General features: G+C 38.6%; 1 protein-coding gene across 2 annotated transcripts in view; it reads left to right on the forward strand.

The window, feature by feature from the left end:
- Positions 1–13,602, forward strand: part of itgb1a (integrin, beta 1a) — a 51,091-nt gene that overhangs the window by 22,752 nt on the left and 14,737 nt on the right. For both annotated transcript variants that reach the window (XM_048173991.1, XM_048173992.1), the window contains exons 2-5: positions 4,749–4,815; positions 5,106–5,191; positions 6,249–6,468; positions 6,622–6,792. In XM_048173991.1, the coding sequence (XP_048029948.1) occupies positions 4,749–4,815; positions 5,106–5,191; positions 6,249–6,468; positions 6,622–6,792 (544 nt within the window). The remainder of the gene's footprint in view (positions 1–4,748; positions 4,816–5,105; positions 5,192–6,248; positions 6,469–6,621; positions 6,793–13,602) is intronic.

The raw sequence follows: 13,602 nt of genomic DNA on the forward strand, positions 1-13,602 counted from the left end.
AAAGCAACTGTTTCTTAGCACACTTAAGTGCACTTAAAGCGACTGCTTCTTAGCACACTTAAGTGCACTTAAAGCAACTGCTTCTTAGCACACTTAAGTGCACTTAAAGCAAGTACACTTTCATGACTGTTTCTTAGCACATTCAAGTGCACTTAAAGCAACTGTTTCTTAGCACACTTAAGTGTACTTAAAGCAAGTACACTTTCTTGACTGTTTCTTAGCACACTTAAGTGCACTTAAAGCGACTGCTTCTTAGCACACTTAAGTGCACTTAAAGCAACTGCTTCTTAGCACACTTAAGTGCACTTAAAGCAAGTACACTTTCATGATTGTTTCTTAGCACACTTAAGTGCACTTAAAGCAACTGTTTCTTAGCACACTTAAGTGCACTTAAAGCAACTGTTTCTTAGCACACTTAAGTGCACTTTAAGCGACTGTTTCTTAGCACACTTAAGTGCACTTAAAGCAAATGTTTCTTAGCACCCATAAGTGCACATAAAGCTAGTACACTTTCATGACTGTTTCTTAAAACACTTAAGTGCACTTAAAGCGAGTACACTCATGAATGTTTCTTAGCACACAAGTGCACTTAAAACGAGTACACTTTCATGACTGTTTCTTAATTGTGTTAAGTATACTTTAAAAAAAATGCACTTTGTAAAAGTCATAGTAAAATTTTTACTTCAAAGTACATTTTAAATGATTATATTTTATCTTTTTATTACATTATATTCATTATATCATTACATTTTAGTATTTTGTCATGTTTTAAATAAGTATGCTTATTTTGATGTGTTGACTAACTTAATTTTAACTGTAGTGTGTTAAATACGATATTACATTTAAAGTTCATATATTGTAAATATGTAAATTGCAGCTTCATCATTACAATTGTGTAATTTCAAATGGATTTAAATACATGACATACAAGTTTCAGTAGAAATGACATTAAAGTATATTTTAGTTTACCATAAATGCTTGTGAGTACATTCGGCAGTACCATATTTAAATGATGTAGAAGTAATTATGAAATGACATATAAAGATGTGCTTACGTTCTACTCACGTGCATGGTCAAAAACACTCTAAAGTTCAACTTATTGCATTTAATATAAATTTAAACTATAAAACATTTTCTTTTCATTGCAGTTAATGTGTCTGACAATTTTGCATTCAGTATATTCTTTTAAAGTATATTATTTCTGTAATAAAAGTATGCTAAAGTGTGCTTGTTTTTTCACAAGGTTGGTACGTCCCGCTGCAGGAAGTTTTTATTTAATAATTTAATATCCTGTTTTGTTAAGAGATATGTCAGAGCAGGAAAGAAAACAGCATTTGTCAAACCTTTGACTTCAAATTAAGGAAAATTCTTTTATCACACAATATAGTTAACCACTCATACTTTTTAATAGATTTCACTCTACTGAAGACATGCAATGCGCTTTTGAGCCCTTCACCGACGTGGAGCCAAACAGAGAATCATTTATTAACCAGACTCAACACAAAGTCTCATGGGACACACTAATCAATAATGCTTTACCTGCAGACAACAGCCATTTATGCTTTCAGCAGGCAGAAGTGCTCTGAATCTAATGAGAGATCAATGTGAGCCAGTGTTACAGGAAATAAAGAGACTATTGAACAGATGACTAGGGTACACATGCACCTGAATTTTTATAATCATAATATATACACTGATCAGGCCAAACATTATGAGCACTGACAGGTGAAGTGAATAACACTAGCGGGTGGGATATATTAAGCAGCAAGCGAACATTTTGTCCTCAAAGTTGATGTGTTAGAAGCAGGAAAAATGGGCGAGTGTAAGAATTTGAGCGAGTTTGACAAGGGCCGAATTGTGATGGTTAGACGATTACGTCAGAGCATCTCCAAAACTCTTGTGGGGTGTTCCTGGTCTGCAGTGGTCAGTATCTATTAAAAGTGCTCCAAGGAAGAACCAGTGGTGAACTGGCGACAGGGTCATGGGCGGCCAAAGCTCACTGATTAACGTGGGGAGCAAAGGCTGGCGCGTATGGTCCGATCCAACAGGCAAGCTACTGTAGCTCAAATTGCACAAGAAGTTAATGCTTGTTCTGATAGAAAGGTGTCAGAATACACAGTGCATCTCAGTTTGTTGCGTATGGGGCTGCATAGCTGCAGACCAGTCAGGGTGCCCATGCTGACCCCTGTCCACCGCTGAAAGAACCAACAGTGGACACGTGAGCATCAGAGCTGGACCACGGAGCAATGGAAAAAGGTGGCCTGGTCTAATGAATCATGTTTTCTTTTACATCACATGGATGGCCGGGTGCGTGTGTGCCACTTACCTGGGGAACACATGGCACCAGGATGCACTATGGGAAGAAGGCAATCTGGGGGAGACAGTGTGATGTTTTGGGCAATGTTCTGCTGGGAAACCTAGGGTCCTGCCGTCCATGTGGATGTTACTTTGATATGTCCCACATACCTAAGCATTGTTGCAGACCATGTACACCCTTTCATGGAAACGGTATTCCCTGGTGGCTGTGGCCTCTTTCAGCAGGATAATGCTCCTGCCACAAAGCAAAAATGGTTCAGGAATGGTTTGAGGAGCACAACAACGGGTTTGAGGTGTTGACTTGGCCTCCAAATTCCCCAGATCTCAATCCAATCGAGCATCTGTGGGATGTGCTGAACAAACATGTCCGATCCATGGAGGCTCCACCTCACAACTTACATTATTTAAAGGATCTGCTGCTAACATCTTGGTGCCAGATACCACAGCACACCTTCAGGGGTCTAGTGGAGTCCATGCCTCCGGCTCAGGGCTGTTTTGGCAGCTAAAGGGGGACCAACACAATATTAGAAAGGTGGTCATAATGTTATGCCTGATACAATCCCATAACGAGTCATTTTGTGATCAACATATAGTGTTGCACCATGAACTTTGAATAAAAAGATAGGCCTATATGGTTAAAATGCATAAATCAGAATGAACAAATATTAAAACAAAACAAAGTTATTTTGTGTGTGTGTGTGTTTTTCTACAGCTATTACACATTATGTTGGATTTTTCCTAATATTTTTTTATAGTGCACTCCTCTAGTATACTGTTGAGGATATTGTTTGTCCACTCGAGAAACACCCTTTGCCAAAAGAAGTCGGCACTATTTCTGGCAGGCGAAGGAGCCACTAGGAAAGGGTTCGACCGGTGAATTATGGTTACTTCTACCCGAGAATGGCATCTGAGAGGTGGTATTTATATTAGCCCAGTGGTTCCTCTTTCAGGAGCTGAGAATAGATGAGCTCTGTTGGGTAATGAAGGTTTATGACCTCCAGTGAACTCAAGGTCATCACTCTGAAAATATGAGCAATAAAACATCTTTTTCAACATTTCAAGGTCAGATCAAGTAGAGATGCACTCTTAAAAATAGGTTCTTTATTGACATTTACCATTCCATGAAAAACCTTTAACATCCTTTCAATTGGACACAAGGTTCTTTAAACTCTTAAAAGTTTAAAGTTTTTTTTTTGTTTTTTTTTGCTGCGATGCCATAGAAGAACCATTTTTGGTTCCCCAAATAAACTTTCAGTGAACAGTTCTTGAAAGAACCTTTTTTTTCTTCTTAGTTTGAAGAATTCTTCATTTCAAAATCTAAAGAACCTTTTCCACTATAAAGAATTTGAAATCTTTATTTTTAAGAGTGATGTATGTTCTTCATGGAACCATAGATGCCAATAAAGAACCTTTGGATTTTTACCCCAGTAGCACTCTTTGCATTTCTTGTATGTTCTTAAATAACCTTTACACTGTATAATTTTTGATTAAATGGTTCTTTTTAAAAACTGGTCACTGAAAAGTTCATTTGGGAATCCAAAAATGGTTCTTCTATGGTATGCTGTGAAACCCCCCCTTTGAAACCTTTTTTTTTTTTTTATTTAAAGGGATAGTTCACCCAAAAATGAAAATTGTCTCTTTATTTACTCACCTTCAAGCCATCCTAGGTGTTTATGTCTATCTTCTTATAGACTAATACAATCTGAGATATATTTAAAAAAATCCTGGCTCTCCCAAGTTTTAATGGGAGTGAATGGGTGGCCAGTTTTGAAGCCAGTTTGTAATGACAAACCGGAAGCTTAGAGGATAGAGCAAAACAAAACACCGGTCATGAATTATACGTCTAAATGAGAAATTTTAAAGAGAAATGTTGGTGGATGCATTTTTGGGGGGCTTCAAAACAGCCCCCCTGTTCACTATTATTATAAAGCTTGGTAGAGCCAGGATATTTTTAAATATATCTCTGATTGTGTTAGTCTGAAAGAAGATAGTCATAGACCCATGTAGGATGGATTAAAGGGTGAGTAAATCATGGGATAATTTTCATTTTTGAGTGAACTATCACTTTTAAAATTGCACATTTTTACTCTTTCCAGTGTCCCTTATATATAACATGGCATTGATTGATATATGCTATTAATATGGTAGTCAAAGTTATTTCAAAGACCATGGTCACTGTAAAAAGTGAAACTGTCATTTATACCTTTTTTTCTATTTTAACCCTTAAAATATGAGTTTTATTGTCATAGCCCAATGATGACAGTTTCATTCAGTCATATTAAATAATATTTTTATAACCAGATATGTATATATTATAATTGATATAATATATTGAAATAAATAGCTTGGATGTTACCACATTCATTGTTTTCCCACTGGTGCTTGTTTTGAAAGTGAATCCACTGCTTATGGTTTTTGTCTTTTTGTTGTAGATGGACCTGAAGCTACTTTTCATATCAACATTATTAGGGATCATTTGTTGCAGCCGTGCACAGCAAGGTAATGTGAACTTTGCTCATTCTGTCCAGTGTACTGTAACTCTGTCCGACTCCATAAGAATTAATAACTGCTGCGTTTCTATTGAGGATAACTAACTGGGGTTCTCGTTCAGCAGTTAAATACTGCTGTCATTACTCAGAGGTCGCTCCACCCAGCACGGTCGGAGCATTATCCATAATGGAAAACATAGAGTAGTCATCTCTGGCTCCAATTACAGTAAGCCAGAGCGATGTAAATGAATCGACTCTTTGGACAGATTTGAAACGCTCTCTGTCTCTTGTGTTCTGCAGAGGGCAACGAGTGCATCAAAGCCAATGCTTTATCCTGTGGCGAGTGCATACAAGTGGGGGCTAAATGTGGATGGTGCACTGATACCGTGAGTAGCGTTCAAATGCCATGCTCGTTCTTTTCTTTAACTCTCCATTGTTGAAATAAACACATTCATTACACTTATAATCACAGCCTGATATTCAGACCAGCATGATTATGACATTGCTTTTATACAACAGTTCAATAAATGAGAGGTTAATATTGAGAAACTTGCCAGTGCTGCTGGACCAAACAGACATAATGGCAAACAAAATGACTCAAACTAAGCCATTTGATATTAATAGCTATGGCAGATTTGCCAGGAACAGTAATGGCGGATAAGTGTTGTCATTCCATTCATGCTAGGAAATCTCATTCCACATGGAAACATTGTGGTGATGCTTGAGTTTGTGCTTATAAGGAGTCTTATAAGAGGATTTTCTTTTCTAAAATGTTCTTTTTATTATTATTTTTAGTACTGTATGCTTAATTTCATGTTTTGTATGAGAAATGTACACTACCATTAAAATGTTTTTGCTTTTTTAAGAAATTAATACTTTTATTCAGCAAGGATGCATTCAATTAATCAACAATGGCAGTAAAGACATTTACATTTTCAAATGTTTTAAATAAATGTTCTTTTGAAATGTTCTTCTGCTGTTCTTTTGAACTTCATTTTCATTAATGAATCCTAAAAAATAAAATGAATGACAGTTTCCACAAAAATGTGAAGCAGCACAACTATTTTCAACATTGATAATAATCAGAAATGTTTCTTGAGCAGCAAATATCAGCATATTAGAATGATTTCTGAAGGATCATGTGACACTGAAGCCTGGAGAAATTATGCTGAAAATTCAGCTTTGATCACAGTAATAAATTACATTTTACTGTGTATTCTCATAGAAAACAGTTATTTTAAACTGTAACAATATTTCACTGTTTTTACTGTATTTTTGATCAAATAAATGCAGCTTTGGTGAGCAGAATAGACTTCTTTCAAAAACATTTAAATAATCTTACAGACCCCATACTTTTGAGCAAATTTAAATAATCTGACAAGCTAAATTCACACAACACAATCACAAACAACAGCAACAGCCTTAATATTTTCTCCCCAACAGGATTTTCTAAAACAGGGAGAACCGACATCAGCGCGCTGCGATGAGCTCGAGTCACTCAAGAAAAGAGGCTGTTCGGCAACCAAGATCGAAAACCCTCACGGGAGCCAAAGGACCCTCAAGAACAAACCAGTGACCAACCGCAAGAAAGGCGCAGATAAACTTCGACCCGAGGACATAACACAGATCCAGCCTCAGAAACTCAGCCTCAACCTTAGATCTGGTGCCTGCAAACTTAAAATCATTGGTTTTTATTGATCTGCTCAAGTAATTGTGGGAATACTAACACAGTTTTTTTTTTTTGTGTGTGTGTGTGTGTGTGTGTGTGTGTGTGTGTGTGTGTGTGTGTGTTTGTGTGAATGAATTATTTCTGTAGGGGAACCTCAAAATATCAAGCTAAAGTTCAAGAGGGCTGAAGACTATCCCATAGACCTGTACTACCTGATGGACCTGTCCTACTCCATGAAGGATGACTTGGAGAATGTCAAGAATCTAGGGACTAGTTTGATGAAGGAAATGTCCAAGATCACCTCAGATTTCAGGATAGGTGAGAGTCTTATAAAATCATACTGGTCTCAGTAGTTTTGCTTTGAAACCTTGGTTCTACTATATACTAGTTTTAAAGGTGCCATCAAACGTTTTTTTTATAAGATGTAATATAAGTCTAAGGTGTCCCCTGAATGTGTCTGTGAAGTTGCAGCTCAAAATACCCCATAGATGTTTTTTAATTAATTTTTTTAACTGCCTATTTTGAGGCATAATTAGAAATGCGCCGATTCATGCTGCGGCCCCTTTAAATCGCGCGCTCTCCGCCCCCTCCCGAGCTCTTGACTCTATCACTGCATAAACGTTCACACAGCTAATATAACCCTCAAAATGGATCTTTACAAAGTGTTCGTCATGCAGCATGTCTAATCGCGTAAGTATGGTATTTATTTGGATGTTTACATTTGATTCTGAATGAGTTTGATAGTGCTCCGTGGCTAACGGCTTATGTAACAGTCGGTGTTATATTGAGATTCGTCTGTTTTCCGTAGGTCTTGAGATATATATAAGGAGGAGGAAACAATGGAGTTTGAGACTCACTGTATGTAATTTCCATGTACTGAACTCTTGTTATTCAACTATGCCGAGGTAAATTAAATTTTCAATTCGATGGCACCTTTAACCCTGTAAAGCCTGACATAATAAGTCAGAAAACAGTTTAATGTTGAAAAAAAGTATGATGTGTACAACATATTTGTTTTTAGTTGAGTATCATATTTGATACATCAGGCATTTATTTCTTATATAGTATGATGGATATAAACATTTACAAATGTGGAAAACGCTTCATCTTTCCATGCGGTGCAGACATCTTTTTTTTCCTGATTCACTCTGTGCTTTCATAATAAAAGTCTCCCTTAAAACCGCTCTTTACCAAGTAGTTTCAAATTAAAAGATCTTTAACAAACATTTAAAAAAATAATTAAATGAGCATGAAATATAAACTGACTTCTCTGTCAGTTACACTCCCACCAAAGCACTTTCTAGTGATTTTTTTTTTTTTTTTTTTTTTTTTTTAACTCAGTAACATAACTATCAAATTATTATGAACTAACCCAAGGAATGGTAGACACAAGGTAAGCTCTCAATCTGCTTCAATCAGGGTAACTACTTCCTGGATGGGCCTTTCGAGGTAAGTTGGTTTAGTAACACGTTTGCACTTTTTATCCAGAGTCGAATCACTGATCAATAACTTCACTGTTCTCACACAGCCATCCTTACCACTGTGTACTTCCGTTACCTTTGCTAACTTCCATTGACTGCGTGGAGCAGTGTCATCTTTCAGAATGACAATGTCATTGACCTTTGCATTTCTACAACGTTTGTGCCATTTCTGCCTGTGTTGCAGGTTTAGAAGATATTCTTTTCTCCATTGTGACCAGAACACATTTGCTAAATATTGCACCTTACGCCATCTCTTGCGAAGATAAAGGTCTTCCTTGACAAACTCTACAGGTGGTGGCAAAATTATTGAAGACTTCATCGTCAAGATATGGTTAGGTGTAAGTGGCTCTGGACCAGATGGATCATTCAGGTGCTCTGTGGTTAAAGGTCTGCTATTCACGATAGCCATGACTTCATAGAGAAATGTTCTTAGAGAGGCACTATCAAGTCTTTGAGTTGATTGATCCAAAATGGATGTCGAGACGCTTCTTATTGTTCGAATTTGCCTCTCCCAAATGCCACCCACGTGACTGGCTGATGCGGCTTCAACTCCTTTCTTCCTTCTTTGACGTAGAAAGGACCAAAACAGTCCATCCCACAATATGTGAAATGAGGGGTTGTTTCCATGCGTTCCTGAGGAAGATTTGCCATCCTTTGCTCTTCCGTGCATCTTCTGAGTTTCCTGCACCTAGTGCATGTGTAGATATATGAAGACACTGCTTTGCTACATCCCAAAATCCAGAAACCATTTGATTGCAGCTCATTTATAGTCATTCCTCTCCCTTGGTGATATACTTGTTCATGATAATGTTTGATGAGTAACAATGATACATGACTATGTTGTGGGAGAATTGCTGGATGTTTCACATGAGTGTGTAATGCAGCATGTACTAAGTGACGTCCCACCCTGAGGATACCATGCTCATCTAAGAAGGGATTCAGGCAATGCAGTTTATTTGAGCTGTTGTTGGACTCAATCTCCTTCTGTTGCTGGAGTCTCTGGATCTCATCACAAAAAGCCGATTGTTGGATCATTTTGATAATGGTAAGTTCAGCATCCTTTCTTTCTTCAATGCTAGTGGCTTCATTGACCCTTGGACTTAGATCTTTGACTTCCTTGGCACGTCGCTGAAGTCTTGCAATGGCTTTTACCACTCTTGACCAATCTGAAAACTTGTGAAGTCAATCAAGCAATGAGTTTTCTTCCTTCGTTTGAGTTTTATGAACTTGAGCTTTTCGCAACTCTGGGTCATTGTCTATGATCTCTCCCACCTTAACATCTCTGGGCAGTTCATCCTGCCACAGAAACTTTGGTCCTGTAAACCAGTTGGAGGATATGAGCTCTTCTGCTGTAAGGCCTCTGGATGCATAATCAGCAGGGTTCTCTTCAGAGGTCACATATCTCCATTGTTTAGCATCTGTACTTTGTTTGATGCGTTGAACATGGTTTGCTACAAAGACATGAAATCTCTTTGCATCATTATTAATGTACCCAAGGACAACCTTTGAGTCTGTCCAGAAGTACTCATCTAGGTCCTCTATCTCTAGCTCTTTTCTGAGCAAGTCACTTGTTTGTACAGCAACTACTGCCGTTGATAACTCCAGCCTTGGTATGGTTGTAACCTTAGTAGGAGCAACTCTGGCTTTGCCCATAACCAAGGAACAATGAACATCTCCTGATGCGTCAATGGCTCTGAGATATGTGCATTCTCCATATCCTGATGCACTAGTGTCAGAGAAATGATGAAGCTCATAACGCTAAACTTCCTTAAAGGTCGACGGGAGATAACATCGCAGAATCTTCACATCAGCCAAGTGTCGCAGATCTGAAAGCCATGCTTCCCACTTTGGTCGCAATTCATCTTTAAGTGGTTCATCCCAACCAGCTTTATCTTGACACATCTGCTGTAGTATTTGCTTACCAACAAGAATGAAGGGTGCTGCAATACCAAGTGGGTCATATATAGAAGCCACCGTGGACAGGACACCTCTTCTAGTGAGTGGTTGTTCCTTAACGAATACTCTGAACTGGAAGCTGTCAGATTTGATGCACCATTTCACACCAAGTGCTCTTTCCATGTGAAGCTCACCCAAAGCTAAGTCATGATCTACAGCACTCTGAGCACATTCTTCATGAGGAATCGATGCTTTCACTTCTTGACTGTTTGATACAAATTTATGCAAACAAAGCTTTCCTGTGCTACAAAGTTCTCTTGCTTCCTTTATCAGCTTGATAGCTTCATCTACAGTTGAGACACTTGTTAACCCATCATCGACATAGAAATTCCTTTCTATGAATCGAATGGAGGTTTCACTGAAGCAACCATGACCTTGAGCGGCGATATGCTTGAGGCCGTAGTTGGCACACCCAGGTGATGAGGCTGCACCGAAGAGGTGTACTTTCATCCTATAGACCTGTGGCTGGGATTCTAGATTTCCTTTCTCCCACCAGAGGAACCGTAAGTAGTCTTGATCTTCTTCCTTCATATGGAATTGGTGAAACATGCACTCTTTGTCACACATGATTGCCACCGGACCCTTGCGAAAACGATAGAGAACACCTACAAGGGTGTTTGTTAACTCTGGACCAATTAGCAAATGGTCATTAAGGGATGTACCTTGGAACTTTGCTGAGCAATCAAAGACTACACGGATCTTCCCAGGTTTTTGAGGATGATAAACCCCATGATGGGGAATGTACCAAGCAGGGTTCTTGTCAGTTTCTTCAGCTGGGACCTTCTCAGCATCTCCTCAAGTAATTGTCTCATTCATAAAGTCCACATAGTCGCTATAGTATTTCTCATCTCTTTTAAGTCTTTTTTCTAAGCATTTGAGAGACGATGAAAAGCACATCCCTTATTATTGGTCAAGTTTGGTCTGTCTTCTTTGAAAGGCAAAGGCATTTCATAATGACCATCTTCTTTGTGTCTGATGGCCGTTTCCATTTTTGACAGAAAACGTAGGTCTTCTTGGGAAATTCGACTGTCCTCTGTTGTCTTTTCATTGAAGTCAGACTCAAGAGTTTGATGACATTTGGTGGAGTGATGATTTCCTTGATCTGTGTTCTACAGATGTACTGAACTTCACTTGTGAGATTGAAAGAATACGGCAGACTTGGCATTACTTGTTTCACTATGATGCGATGACTCACTCCAATGGCATCTCCGTAGTCAACAGATGAATTTCCACAGCCAACAATGCTCCAGCCTAGATCCGTTCTTTGAGCAAAAGGCTGATTTTCTTTACCAGAAACAATTTCTCTAGGAAGAAGAGCTTGAGGGCAGTTGTAGCCAATCAGAAGGCCAATATCACAAACTTGTTGAGGAGCAATCTTCTCAGCTATATGCATTAGATGAGGCCACGCTCTTGCACCTTTGGGTGTAGGAATGTGAGTTCTGTTTGCAGGGATGAACTCTCTTTAATAGGTTACTGGCAGAGAGATTTTCTTATCTGAATAAAATCCTCTTACCATTAAACCAGTTACCTTCTGGCAGGGAACAATTGTACTTTTGGATACCATCGTTGAGAGCTTCAGCTGCATAGATTCCTTCTTCGTGTCAAGAGCTTCAGCTATCTCTTCCAGGATGAAGGTAGTATTGCTCTGGGTGTCAAGATGTGCGTATACCAGAACTTCATGATTTGGTTTACTGATAGTTGAGACCCATACTGGTACAATTGTAGAGGTTTGAGTATTATTCTCATCCTGTATTACTCGGTTGGATGTTGCTCCACTTGTGGTCTCTTTATTCCGCATCAACTCTGGTTTTCTTTCCTTCAACTTGTCCCTTGACTGATCCAATTGTAGAGTCCTCTTTGCTTCTTTGGTACGATCCTCATGTAGACATGATGGGTGTTTCTTCTGACACTTGTCACATACACTTCTATCTTCACAGTTCTTTGAGCGATGACCAGGTTTTAAACATCCAAAACATAACTTGTTCATTTGAACAAATTTGATTCGCTCTGCAACATTCTTCTCTATAAACTTACGACATTTGTGAATACCATGTCCTGTTTCTCTCACAGAAGGCACATTTAGCTGCATCTGCTTTCTCACTGGACTGTACTGCTAACACCTTTGCTAGAGTGTCTTGATTTCTTGATACCTTTTCTTTTCCAACCTCATTAGACTTCAGTGAATAAAGTGATGTAACTGGGTTGCAAGCAATTTTAGCTTCTCGTGTTAGAAACTTTACAAACTGACCGAAGGTAGAAAATGTCTTAGTTTCTTCTTCAATTTCTATGACCTGACGATTCCACATCGAGGCCAACCAATCAGGAAGCTTGGAAAGGATTTTCTGGTTCTTGTTACAATCATTAAGGACTTCAAGACCTTTTATCTGAGACATAGCTGCTTCACAGCCTCTGAGGAAGTTTCTCTCAGCTCAACACTGGAACAATCCTTGGAACCAATCTTTGGCCATGAATTAAGCTTGTCTCTGAAGGCTTTAGCAATGACCAAAGGGTTTCCATACCTTTCTTCTAGTATGCCCCATGCTGCATGATATGCCAACTCTGTGCCTAGCAGGAAGTAACTTGCAATGGCCTTCTTTGCTGGTCCTTCCACATACTTGCATAAGTAGTAGAGCTTCTCATTCGCTGGTATGTTTTTTCTGTCGATCAAAGTTTGAAACGAGATTTTCCAATCACTAAATCTGAGAGGGTCTCCATAGAATGTTGCAGGCTTGGGTATAGGAAGACGACTTGAACTAATAGATTCTGCTAACACCCTAACAAGGTCTGCAGTGCTGTCTTCTTGGTGCGATTTTGTCACACTTTCCTGTGGTGGTATACTCTGTAACATGGAGCTGCTTAACTTTGGTACATGCTTCTTTTTTACAGATGTGCAGTCACGAAGTAGTTCTCTTGTTTTTTCCTTTGAGTCTTCGTTCTGCTCGTAAACCTGCATTCGCGCCTTTGCAGCATTTAACCTTTTTAGAGTCTCCAAGCGCTCAAGCTCTCTGCGCTTATCTTCCAATGCTTTCCATCTAGCAGCATTCTCAGTTTCAATCTTAACACGTAGCCGAGCTTCTTCTTCTCTTTCTAGTTGTCGCTTCAATGCTTCAGCTTCTTGTTCTGCTATTCTCTTTTTATCTTCAGCCTCAAGTCTTTGAAGTTCTTCAAGTTCATGCTCTTGTTGCTTTAATATTTCTAAAGTTGCTTCAGTTGCAGCAATTTCTGCAGCAGCCTCTTGTTTCTTAGCAGAAGACAAACTTGAACCTCTGTAGACTGCTGGTTGGAAACGTTCCTTCTTCTACCCGTGAAGAGCAGATGAATTCTCACTGTAGCTCCCCCCAGTAATTTCACGAGCACAAGGATTCTCTGATGACTGGCGATTTATTGACTGCTTCCAACTTAAGATGCCGTGAGAACTAAATACACAAAAATAAAGTTAAAATAAAGAATATAAAGGACATACATAAATAAAATAAATAAACATTGTCTTTGTAAACCTTTTAAACAGAGTTAAATTCACTTTAACAGCATAACTATAGTCTTTGCACAGATATTGCTTTTTTCCACTTAGCAACACAATCCACATCAATCACATAAATGAAATGAAAAAATGACATGAAAAACTTACTTCATTGGCTGCTTATTACCAAAGGAGAACTTAATCTTGCATCTGATGTCCTTTTAACTCCAG

Source organism: Megalobrama amblycephala, linkage group LG22 (assembly GCF_018812025.1).
Source record: "Megalobrama amblycephala isolate DHTTF-2021 linkage group LG22, ASM1881202v1, whole genome shotgun sequence".
NCBI classification, from domain to species: Eukaryota; Metazoa; Chordata; class Actinopteri; order Cypriniformes; family Xenocyprididae; genus Megalobrama; species Megalobrama amblycephala.